This window comes from Fundulus heteroclitus, chromosome 13, assembly GCF_011125445.2.
Source record: "Fundulus heteroclitus isolate FHET01 chromosome 13, MU-UCD_Fhet_4.1, whole genome shotgun sequence".
NCBI lineage: Eukaryota > Metazoa > Chordata > Actinopteri > Cyprinodontiformes > Fundulidae > Fundulus > Fundulus heteroclitus.
In genome coordinates, this window is record NC_046373.1 from 25,545,161 (window position 1) to 25,557,873 (window position 12,713).

Genomic DNA, 12,713 nt, shown 5'->3' on the forward strand with positions numbered 1-12,713 from the left:
CATCGTTTTAGTGTTTTGTACCAAGTAAACAGTTTCTATATCAAGTTGTGGCAAAACTAAGTTAACAAGACCAGTAAGAACAGAGAAACACAAACGCCTCATTTGTGCAGTAAAGATGAAGTTCTTGGTTTGAAGAGCTGCTTCTGCGATAAGGAAAACGTAAATTTGCTGATACACATGGATGTTTTTCAACTTCTTTTAGCCATCTTCTGATGGATTAGTGAATTTTGCATTACTTTAAAATGTGGCTCTAAATCAAACTTGTGTACCAGACTTTGGGCAAAAAATAAATGCCGACTGATCGAGAAAATGATTAGAAGTTCCTCACCGAAAACAATTATCTTTATTTAATTTAACATTGACCAAAAAATATAGGTTAGTGAAAACTTGATGTATTAAAATTTATTGCAACATTTAAAAAAAAGTTTTTGTGATGAAGGCTTTTATCAGCACAACTAACAGCAGGGAGATAAAAAAAAACACTATTACAAAATGTGTTTAGTGCTTTTTCTGTGAAAAGATGAAACATGAGTGATATGTTCATGATTTCCTGCTGCAACGTCCTGTTCACTTCCTGTTGAAACATGATTGGTGCAAACACAAACTGTAAGGACTTCTTACATTCTGCATCAAAAGCTTAATGCTGCTTCCAGTTGTTTTCTTCCATAGAAATCTTTCAACATGCCAGAGAACTTGGACTTTACAACAACCATACGATACAACATATGTGAGTGCGATCAGACTACAGTTACCTTTAGACATCTTAATGATGCTCTTTCACTGCAGAATGAAGGTGAGTATAAAACCACTAAGACCATAACGTAAAACATGTAGCAATAAAAAAATGTGTTTTTAGTTACAAATTTGCTACTTAAATGACATTTTTTCGTCATTTAAAGGATACAACTTGACAAAGCAAAAAGCAAACACGGTGGCAGATGTTTTCAAGCAGCTTGTGTCAATGCCAACCATTATAGTTTTTCCCTGAGCACTTTATCATTTCTTTTGCTTTTTAAATTACACAAGACTGGTTTTGTCCTGCATGAAGGCCTGTTTGGGCTGGGTTTCATTCCTTACAATACAGCAGGTATTTAACAGCCATAAGGTTCCCTTTCACTCTAAGGGAACATTTTTTAGCTGTATGAAGTTAGTAGTTTGTAATTCTGATTGTTATATATATCCGATTTCACTTATAAAGATAAAGTTAAACGTTGTTCTTGTAGAAGCTCCGACTCAAAAGCGTCGAGCAACTGTTCAAAGAAACTCGTACAAGGCTGGCACACTAACTCTGGGTCTGCTTTGCCTCCTGTTGTTGGTGGGGATTAGTGTGCTGCTCGTATTATGTGAGTAAAACTTTGGATATTATTCAGTCACAAATATTCCTGCTTTGAAACATGCATTTCAGCATTCATGCCTATTGTATTTCACTTGGGGTTTTATGTAGATCTATCGGTTAATTTGAATGCAGAACAACCCTGTTGGCCATGTCAACAAAGGCAGAACCAGAGCAACATAGGTACGTTTGCTTTTTTTTTCCTGTAGTGATGCTTACATTTTCATGTGGTATTCAATGTTTCTCAGTAACAAAATTAACAATAAGTCATTTTTTCTAAAAGAATGGCAGGAGTTTCGTGTGTCACATTTTTACTACGCGTCTGCCGAGAAGAAAAACTGGACAGAGAGCAGGAAAGACTGTCAGAGCAAAGGAGGAGATCTGGTGGTAATAAACAGCAAAGACAAACAGGTGTGACTGTTAAGATTATTCTGTGCTAACTAACAAATAAGAAGAGATGGTGGTTGTTGAAGACTGCTCACATTGTCAGAACAATTACTGTAATAATATGCACATTTGTTACCGAACTGCCACAGTAAAGGCAATATCACAGGCTGCTGCATCCAATCAGACGGATAATCAGTTGCAACCATTCACCCTTTTTCTGATAATAATAATTACAGGAACACGTTTATTTGTTTTACTTTAAGAGACATTGAAACATAATAAGAACAATATACAATCTTAAGCTCTCCACGCCAAATAAATGCAATATTTGCTGGTAAAGGTGACATCCAGTGGCTTGTAGGTCTGGTCTGCCACCTAGTGGTCAAAAATGATAATGTTAAATAAATAATGAATGTCAATTTGTTATTTTTTATTTTGTCGTCGGTATAAACTGTTCAGGTTTTTTTTATTCATTTTGGTTTTTTTTATCCTGCATCAATTGTGGTCTAGTTAACTGAGAGAGACAGTGGTACTTTGAATTATTTTCATTTTAAGTAAATAACCCTCAGAATTGGACTTCACAAACCTTGTTGGCACCGTGTAGTTTAAACAGGATAAAACATTATATTTGTAAGTTTAAAGAATTGTTGCAAGTAACAAAATAGACCTAAATTTACAGCATGTTCCACAATTGTTGGTACCCCTGTTAAACATGTGTACCAAAGTCTTAAAATTAGTATTAAAATTAGAATAATTTTATTGTGATTGTGAGAAAAAAAGTAAACAATTATGATTGATGATGAGTATTATATTGCATCAATCACTGGCTTATGGATCACTCTCTCATTAGAAGTATTTCTTTGTATGGAATATAGAAGTAACAATAATTTTGTTCATAAACATTATTTCAATTATCTTATAAATCATTAGATTTCATAAGATGGAGATTTAGTTTGTAAAGGCTCAATTCTTTCTGCAGGTCTCAGTCTCACCAATTTATAAAAAGACTAATTTGCACTAACTCTACCTTTGATGCTTAAAGATTGTTAAATTATAACAAATACATTGCAGTGTTTCATTTTTACTCAGGCAAATTTAGAAAGTGTATTTATATCATGGGAGAAAAAAAAAAGATAATTAAATGTAATCTAAAGAATTAAGTGGGGCCAGTCTATGGTATCTTCACTGCTAAAAGGGAATTAAAAGTGAAATTTTCTAGAAATTTGTATATTTTTCCTTGATTTGAGCAGGAAAATAGGACTATTTGCTATTGGAATGAGTATTTTTACCTCTAAAATAAGACAATTACATATTCTGCTCTTGAAATAAGATGATGGATATGAACTGTTCCTAATTTAAGTGCAAAAATCTTATTCCATTGACAAATAGTCTTATTTACTCAAGGAAAAATATATTAATTTAAAGAAAAGTTTATATACTTTTAGTTCCGCTTTTTGCAGTGTATGTGTATCAACACACTTATCAAATCAATGATTTTATTGGTCACCATTGCTTAGACCTTATATTAATACCACCATTATTTTGGATAAATTTGCTTTGATCTATAATTTTGTTTATTTTATACTTTTATAAAAATAAAACATCGAGACTGCCGTTACATTAATAATAAAAGGGTAGTTTCATGGTGGCAGCAGTGGTGTGGGAATCAAGTAATTCATTTGTGAGTAACTGACTCTTGTCTTTGTTAATTTTTTACAGTGCGCTGCTTCACTTTGTCTGAAATATTGTTTTGTTGTAACTTGGCATCAGATAAAATAAATGTCAAAAAAATCATCACAATAAGGAAAAATGTTTGGTAAAATTTTCTGTCTTACAAAATAAAAGTGTACATTGTCAAAAGTCATTTTCTGCTTTTTAAAATTCTATAGGAGTTTGTCAAAATCATGAAGATACATGGAGATTCCTGGATCGGTCTTCAGACAAGGGAAGGCCCAGACTGGAAAATGAAGTGGCAGTGGGTAGATGGATCAGAACTAAAATATACGTGAGCAGTTTAGATTATTTCACTTTTGTACCAATGTTACAGTCAACTGATGAGAGCAGCAACAGAAAATAAGAGCAACCATGTCAAGCTACAAGAAACATCAGACGTCTTCATTCCATCTGTAGCAGATCCAACAATCGTGTTGCCAACACATCTTAAAGTTAGAACAGAGGCTAACTTTAAGATGTGATAAATAAAAAGTCACGTTTATCTGAAGGTTATAAGATCACACCAAACTTGCGGTTGGCGGAAAACTCATTAGAACATCAATCATTTATAACATAAAGTTTTAAATTGTTCTTTTCAATTTCTTTTGACTTATTAAAGGTTGATCAGTAGAATGCTACAATAGTGTGTTAAAACCTTTAAGAATATAAAGATGACTCCTAAGTTTTTAAATCTCTGTGTACTGCCATCTGTACATATTTTTCATGTACAATGTACAGGACATTAATCTTGTTTGGTAATTTAAGGTGCTTTATAAATTATTAATTATTAATTTTGGTATTTTTAAATGCATTCTGTACAGCAGTTTAGCCCGACTATGAGCCTAAAAATTTATAATTTTTCTGGAGCAGTTTTACATAATCACTTCCGGCTTGACCTGGAATGAGCTTTAGTAAAAACATTATCAATTGATTTAAAAGAACAAAAGACATTTCTGCTACAGATGGACACTTGCTTAAAACCCAACCGCACAACAGAAATTATAAGCATCCTAAATTCCTTCAGTGTCTAAATGTGTATAAAAAAATCTTCCAAGCACTTTATGATGATTTCTGGCTCTGACTGGGATGTGTTGATTCTTTACAGCTTGTGGGAACAAGGAGTAATGAGCCTGCCAGAGGCTGAGTCCAAAGCATACATCAATCAGCGGGGATCGTGGATGCACAACAACACTGGATTAAAACACTGGATCTGTGAGAGGAGAAAGTTGGGAACCTTGCATGATAACATGTAAACTGTGCGACGTAACAGATTTGACTGTCCAAGAAATTTCTGTCTGCAGAAGCCAATGTGTTTTATATCTACCAAATAAAGCCAAACATATACAACAAAGAAAAGTCTTTTCATTATGTAAAAGGTTTAACATTACTTTTTAACCACAATACAAGCTTTATTTGTATCACTTCATTTACACATAAGGTGCTTTTAAAGAGATTTATAAGGATGTAAAGTACCAAAGAAAGTTGCATTAAAGTAAGGAATACTTGAAAATGATACAGAATGTGGTACCGTGTACAAATAAATGTTAAAATGAAGATTCTAAATAATTAATAATCAGGACAAGATAACAAAGGAGGTGATGGAGTAATTTTTCAGTCTGAAATTAGGATTAGCCTGACTAGGGCAGTTTCTTCTGCTTGTTGGTCCTGCAGAAAATAACTAATTTTAGCAAAGTCATATACACCCAAATAACAACACCCACATCATTTTTCCCCTAAGAAAATTAGTTCAAATGAAATTAATAGGACCAATCCCATTTTTTCAGTCCTGCAGCTCTCACAGAGATCTAAATTTTTAATCTCCTCCTGTACCAAGCAAACCGTTTTTATATCAAGTTGTGGGAAAACTAAGTTAACAACAGTTCTGCAGTGAAGATGAAGTTCTTGGTTTGAAGTGCTGCTTCTGTACTGGATGCAACATAATTGATTGATCAGATGAGGCAAACCTAAATTTACTGATACACATGGATGTTTTTCAACTTCTTTTAGCCATCTTCTGATGAATTTGTGAATTTCACATTACTTTAAAATGTTGCTCTAAATCAAACTTGTAGTACCGGACTTTGGGTAATAAATGATCTGAAAATGATTAGAAACTCCTGACCAAAAAAAATTACCTCTATTTGATTTATAAATGACCAAAAGATATAGGTCTGAAAATTAGTGCTAGTTTACTGAAAACTTGATGTAATAACATTTATGGCAAAATTTAAAAATGTATGTTTTTTATGGCTGTCATCAGTACAAACAAGAGCAGAGTGAGACAAAAAATAAGTATTTCAAAATGTGTTTAGTGCTTTTTCTGTCCAAAGATGAAACTTGAGTGATGGTTTCCTGCCACAACATCCTGTGCACTTCCTGTTGAAACATGATTGGTGCAAAAACAAACTGTGGTAACTTGTTGCCTTCTGTATCAAAAAACAAATGCTGCTTCCAGTTGTTTTCTTCCTAAGAAATCTTTCAACATGCCAGAGAACTTCGACTTTACAACAGCCGCGAGATACAATAGAGGGAACATGCTCAGACTACAGGTACCTTTGCACATCTTAATGTTGCTCTTTCACTGCAGAATGAACATAAGTACAAAACAACTAAGACCAAAATCTCAAAAATAAAGTAAGTTGATCTTTGCTACAATAACGAAGTGTGTTTTTAGTTACAAATTTGTTACTAAAATTCCAATTTTCTCTTTTTTAAAGGATAAAACTTAACAAGGGAAAAAGCAAATGCTCACAAGAAAAACAGATGCAATATACTAAGGAAGGTCTTTATTTTTCCTACTAAATTATTTATAGCTGTTGAGCAGATTAGAAGATTTTTTGTTAATGGTGGTTTCTACTTTAGTCATTTCCCACAAAACTGACAGTCATGCCAGATGCTAAATATACTGAAATTAAAATAATATGATTACAAGTACAGTTAATTCTGTTTTGACTTAACTTCATAAATGCTATTTATCAATCTATATATTTCTAATACTTATCGGTGGTCACTAAATACTTCAGATTATTTAATAGCTTTGCTTATCGTAGCTCATTTTCAATTTATAAGCTTAATTAATTTCTCTTTTCTCATCTGACCACACAGTCTTTAGCTTATTGGACCAAAAATAAATCTTAGTACGCCTCAAAAGTCAGTTTTTTTGTTTTCCCTGCCTTTTTTAATGTGAATCAGCGATCATCAGCACAGCGCTTTAAAGGATAAAAGAGTTTGTTGATACAACAGTCAATGTTTGTGCAAGTGTTTAACTTTTTTTAATGAACGTATGATTTTAGCCTACAAATTGGATATATTCTTTTCTCACCTAATACAGCCATTAGTTTTTATAAATAATAAACATGAAGCTAACAAACAGATCTAGAAACTGTAATGGGAATGCTTACCAAGGACACATTTTACCTTAATAAAATTCTAAATCTTAATGTCAAGTAATTAAAAAAAACTGTCTATTTTGCCATTTTAAGGAGCAAAGACTAAAAAGCCTCCCTCAGCTGTCCAAAAGAAACCTACAGCACTATGATAATGATATTTGGTCTCCTGAGCTTCTTGCTGATAGTGGATATCAGTGTTTGACTCAAAACCTGTTAGAAAGCTGCCTTTTTATCTTATTTAATTTATTTATTTATATTATCATCATTTATTATTATTATGTTTTTAATTACCATGGCATGTAAGGAAATTTTTATTTTAATCACTTATTTCTTCTTCCATTTCTTTAACGGTTTTCTTAGGTCTTTTGGGTATTGAGAAACCAAATCAAATGTGCTTTAAGGATCCCGCAAAGGTAAAAGCAGGTGAGAAAAAGCCCTTATTCCTTTTAAATATTTCCAGAGTTTCATTAATAAATGGTCTGAAGCATTTTGGCAATAAGTTACTTCCTGCAGAATGGCAGGAGTTTTGTCTATCCCAATTTTACTATGCATCCATTTAAAGGAGAAACTGCAAACTTAATTAATAAATCACTTATAAATAAAGCCGGAACAAGCCTGACCCTCTGCAATGCCTCGCAGTAAAGCTACAGCTTGGCGTGATCAAAGATCAACCGTTATTAATTAAATACACCCGTCTACAAAAACTTTAACAGCCTCATATCAGAACATTTACTCACGTCAATTGTATTTTTTTGTGCTTTTTTCCCCCATTGGATCTTGTACAGTTCTTAATTTTTTCACTGGGATATGCTAATAGCCATTAGCCGCTACCTAATCTTTTCCGTTAAAATTGGAAATAAACACGAAAGGCTTTATTTACTAACAAATCCATCTCAAATACAGCTAATATGGCAGCAGGACATGATAATCTTTCATAAAAACTTTGTATGCAACCAGAATGAGCTACTGACGTATAAATAAAATAACTCAAACAACGTGGTAATGCACCTTTAATGTAAAGTTATCCCTGTTATTTAAAGGAACAAAAGTCATTACTGTTACAGATATTTGAAACTTTCCTAAGCTCAGCTGCTCAACGGAAACTTTGAACATCCTAGAAATTTCTTCAGTTTGTAAATGTGTATAAAAAAAATATTTCACGCACATTCTGATGATTTCTGGCTCTGACTGGTAAGGATACGTTGACTCGTTACAGGTCCTGGAAAGAAGGAGTAAAAACTAAACTAGAGGCTGAGTCCAAAGTATGCAATGATCAAGAAGGATTGTGGATGCACAACTGTTATGGAAATATATAAATCAGTTTTTGTGTTAATCATGTATTTTTCTTAAAGTAGTAAGAGTTACCTAAGTTCTAATTACTATTGTAAACTTTGTGGCCTGGAGTCTACATAGGGTGGGGGTCTGCAAGTACACTCAAAGCTATAAATTCATCCAACCATCTTGTGGAATACTAGGCAAAGTAGGAGTCACAGGATGTTTTTTTTTTGGGGGAGGGGGGGGGGGGGCGGGGGTACCCATCAAGAAGGTTTTATGGTAAAAGATTTTTTATTGTTCTTAATGTTTTTCTTGGCAGAATCCTAGAATCACTTGGTCAATCAATTAAAAGATAACTCCTTGGTTAACACTGGATGTGGATCTGTTTTGTTTATGAGAACACAAGCACAGATAGAAAATGAGTGTGTACGTGCCCCCCCCCCCCAGTCACTCACTCAGGGGCTGACTATGAAAAGATGCGCCCCTGGGTGGTTCAGGCAGACACCGCTTGCAGCCGCCACAGGAGGGTGGACTCCGTGCTTTACTAAAATGGGATTTTAGGATAAAGTTGTGTGTGTCTCCCCTTGGAATTCCAATTGTAATAAATATATGTATGTCCGAGTTTTTTGTCTCTGATAATTGTTTTCTTCCTTTGCTGCCAAATCTACGAACTGCGTGAGGCGGGCCTTAGTGAATGAGACAGGAAGAACTAGAGGCCGCCTCATCACAACACAAGTGGATTAAAACACTGGATCTGTGAGAAGAAAAAATTTCAGCATCCTATGGGCCTTACTTGGCAACGTGTGATCTTCAACTGCAATGTTGAATTTTTACAACAGTTCTCTCCAGAAAAGTGGTTCTTGTTATAAACCAAATAAAATTTTGATAAAGCAAGAATTGCTTTCGTGTAGTTGTCTATACAGCTTTAAAAATACGCTTGGAACACAGCACCCTAACTCTATCAGAGATAACAACTTAGTCAAAAATAGTTTCAACTTGATAAGGACACCAATTACTTTATGTTAATCAGACAGCAAAACATGACATTAGTTAGACCTCATTTCCTGTTTATCACATATGGACTGTCCAAACTAATGTAAGCCATGATGCTGTCACTGACACCAGCCTACCCTAAAAAGATATTCATATTTGACTGGTTTAAATAAAGAAGCACAAACTTCAACTTTCTGTCAAGAAAGGCCTGCAGCCACACCTGTTGCTAATTGTAGTTGCTGATAAGTTCATGTTATTGATGTATAATAACCAATCTAGTGGTACGCAGGACAGAAATTTCCACTGGGAGCAGACAGAAATTGAACTTTAAATCTCAGAATCCACTCAAACCATCAGCAAAGCCTTGCAAACCTGGTTCTCTCTACTCTGCGATTGCTATCCGTGCAAACAAATTTCTATAGTTGCCTAAAGGCATAACCTGGAGTTAGGTTAAAGCAACATTATTAAAAGGGTTAAGATGGACCCTTGAAAAATATAAAAAGCTTTTTTTCCTTTTAATTTGTTTCAGAAATGGATATGTTGCTTGTTTCACAGCAACGTATCCTGTAGAGCTACGGCAATTTTTCTGAGCTGTATGAAAACGAAATTTCGTTCTGTATGCACTCTGTGCATACAAAATGATAATAAAGAAAGTCTATGTCTAAGTCTAAATACGTAAATTTCAGTTGACAGCATTTCCTTTCAAAGCTGATGCTCAGATAATGAAGATTTCACTATTTAGTTTTCAGTTTGTTGCTGATAATTAACAAATTCATCAAAGTCCCACACAGTGAAACAAAAAAACTTCTATATTTTAGTTTACTTTAGTTTAGCGTGTTTCATCACTGTTTCATCACTGCTGCTGAGATGCAGCTGCAAATGCAAGCTGCCCAAAAAATCTTCATGTTTACAGAAAATTATTATGTGTAAACTATTTTCTCTGTGCTCAAAATAATGAAAACTTCATAGGAGTGATGCATACCTTCTTTCACTGGATTAGATAACTTCAGAGTTACAGGGTTTCACTGAATTTACTTGTGTTTAGATGGCCTTTTTCCACTTTATCCAACAATTTCAGTATTGGTTATTAAGCAGCTTAATTTCTAGTGAGGCATTTTTTTGTAGTTGGATTGTAAAATGCTCCATTCTGCTGTGAAGCAGGATGCCCACTGCCTCCAGCTGTATTCACTGCTATTACTGTAAAGACAACAAACTGTGTGCTTAGAAAATATACATACGTACCTCTCCTGGCTATCTATCCCTTGATGGTGTATGCGCAGATGTCTGGCCGCTTTTTTTATTTATTTAATACATCAATTTTTTTGCAGCATTATAAACCAAACATCTTGCAAATGTGACAAATAATTTCATCTGTTTTTAGAAACTGCTGTATCACTTCCTGTTGCTAGAATTGATGCACATCAAAATGCTTGAAGACTAAAATGCCATCTGATGTCATCTATGTCTTCATCAGAGTCACAAGTAAATGGTAAAAGTAATGAATCTAAAGCATTACAAACGAAGAAGACACAGCAGTGTGGGAGAAGAAGAAGGTTTATATCTACAACTACATAAATGATGGGATGGATGGTTTTCAGTCAGAAGAAGGAGGTAAGTAATGTAGATAATGTAGATTTGCAACACGGAGCAGGAGAATGCTTTATATATTCTTATTAGCTGGGATTATGAGCCGGACTACATAATATAAAACATAATCTATCACCTCAACACTCATTTTTTAAATGTATTCTAATTAAAATACAAAGGAACAAAATAGCAATAAGAGCAAAGAGAGCTCTGTTGATCGGACAACTATAGATGGTTGAAGACATATTTTACAGTAAAACATGCATCATAAAAACTATTACCACATGAAACTAAAAGATAAGGAAACGATTCCCAAGCAGATTTCTGTTTCAGTGAAATAACTGGTATTTTAAGTATTGATTCCTTCAAATTGTTTGCTTTATTGCAAACAAAAAGTCAAGTTACTTTTAGAATAAAAGCTAATAAATGGAGTAAACCCACAGTGAAATATATTAACATCTCAGAGGAAAAATACCTAATTAAATTAAGCAAATTCTGAAATAAATCTTAATTTATATGTTCTCAATAATATTATTATTTACTAAATGTTTTCTAAAATTATGTAGGAGGTGAAAACATTTTCACAAAGGTTGTTAGCTTGAAAAATATTTTCTGTAATGCATAAAACACATTTTCTTTTTTTTAACATTTATTAAATCACCTTATGCAATAACAACAAAGAAACTTTGTAATGGCTTTTCTTTTTTCTTCTAATTTGTTTTACAAATACAAAAATCCAAAATTACAACTATTTTTAAAGCTGATGTTCAGATAATTAAGGTTTAAATATTTAGCTTTCAGTTTGATGCTGATAATTAACGTCATCAAACTCCAACACAGCAAAACAAAGTAAAATTCTACGTTTTCAGTGTTTTATCTCTGCTGCTGACGTGCAGCTGCAAAGACAAGCTGCTCAAATCATCTGTATGTTCGCATTATACAGTATATTCATGTGAAATTTTTTTTTTCTGTGCTTAAAATGGAAGAAACATGACAGCAGTGATCATAGTGACACAGACCTTCTTTCACTGATTATATAACTTCCAAGCTATAGGCTTTAATTGAATTTACTTGGATCAATGTGTGCTTCTGTGCATTTTTGTCTCTCTTGTTATGTCTTTTCTAACCCCCCAGTCGGGCGAGGCAGATGACCATTCATACTGAGGCCGGTTCTGCTGGAGGTTTTTCCTTCCCTTCCCGTTAAAGGGGAGTTTTCCTCTCCACTGTCGCTTCATGCATGCTCAGTATGAGGCCATTGTCCATGGCTGCAAAGCCATGGACAATGCAGACGACTGTCAATGTGGCTCTACGCTCCTTCAGGAGAAGTGAATGCTGCTTGGAGAGACTTGATGCAATCAACTGGGTTCCCCTAGATAGGAATTTGTTTTGACCAATCTGTATAATCTGACCCAATCTATATAATCTGATTGAATTTGACTTTGGAATTTGCCTTGGGATGACAAGTTTCATGTAATGGCACTATATAAATAAAATTGAGTTGAATTGAAATTGTATGTGTTTAGATTTTTTTTTCCATTTTATCCAATAACTTCAATATTGATCATTAAGCAGCTTTATCTCCTGTGAAGCATTGGTTGTTGTTGGATTATAAAATTATTCACTCTGCTGTGAGACAGGATGCTTGTGCTGTATTGACAACCATTAATGTAATGATATCAAGAAATGTGCTTAAAAATACACACCTCTCCTGGGTATCCCTTGATGGGGTCATGGTGTATATCAAGATGTGGGGAGCTCTCTGATTTATCTTTTTTGTTCATTTCAGTTATGAATGTGTGTATAAGATTTGGTTGTAAATCCATCTCAGGTTATGTATCAGTATTAACTTTTAATGTGTCACTATTTTTGTAGAATTATAAATTAAACATCTTGTTTAACATGTGATAAAAAATGTATCTGTAGCAAAATGTGATTTTAGAAACATGTGCCTCAAAGAGAAGAGTTTGTGTCTATACCATCTGCTGTAACACGTCCTGTTGTGCCTCAGCTTTGCAGCTGACATAAAACTTACAGCT

The 12,713-nt window shown here is 33.9% G+C and overlaps 2 protein-coding genes and 1 long non-coding RNA gene across 7 annotated transcripts in view; 2 read left to right on the forward strand and 1 right to left on the reverse strand.

The window, feature by feature from the left end:
• Positions 1-12,713, reverse strand: part of LOC105921420 (collagen alpha-1(XIV) chain-like) — a 443,569-nt gene that overhangs the window by 21,618 nt on the left and 409,238 nt on the right. The gene's annotated exons all lie outside the window — the stretch shown is intronic.
• Positions 243-4,780, forward strand: LOC118565277 (C-type lectin domain family 2 member D-like). 2 transcript variants are annotated; one of them, XM_036145492.1, is made up of 6 exons: positions 243-793; positions 1,224-1,343; positions 1,445-1,516; positions 1,617-1,744; positions 3,610-3,725; positions 4,539-4,780. In XM_036145492.1, exons 1-6 carry the CDS (start codon positions 682-684, stop codon positions 4,684-4,686), a joined length of 696 nt encoding a protein of 231 aa, XP_036001385.1. In that variant the 5' UTR covers positions 243-681; the 3' UTR covers positions 4,687-4,780. The 2 variants fall into 2 exon arrangements, with proteins under 2 accessions (XP_036001385.1, XP_036001384.1); XM_036145491.1 differs by lacking the exon at positions 243-793 and having other exon boundaries at positions 827-1,343.
• Positions 5,932-8,307, forward strand: LOC118565280. The gene is made up of 3 exons (XR_004932300.1): positions 5,932-5,982; positions 7,183-7,245; positions 8,039-8,307. It is a non-coding gene; the product is annotated as an uncharacterized LOC118565280 (long non-coding RNA).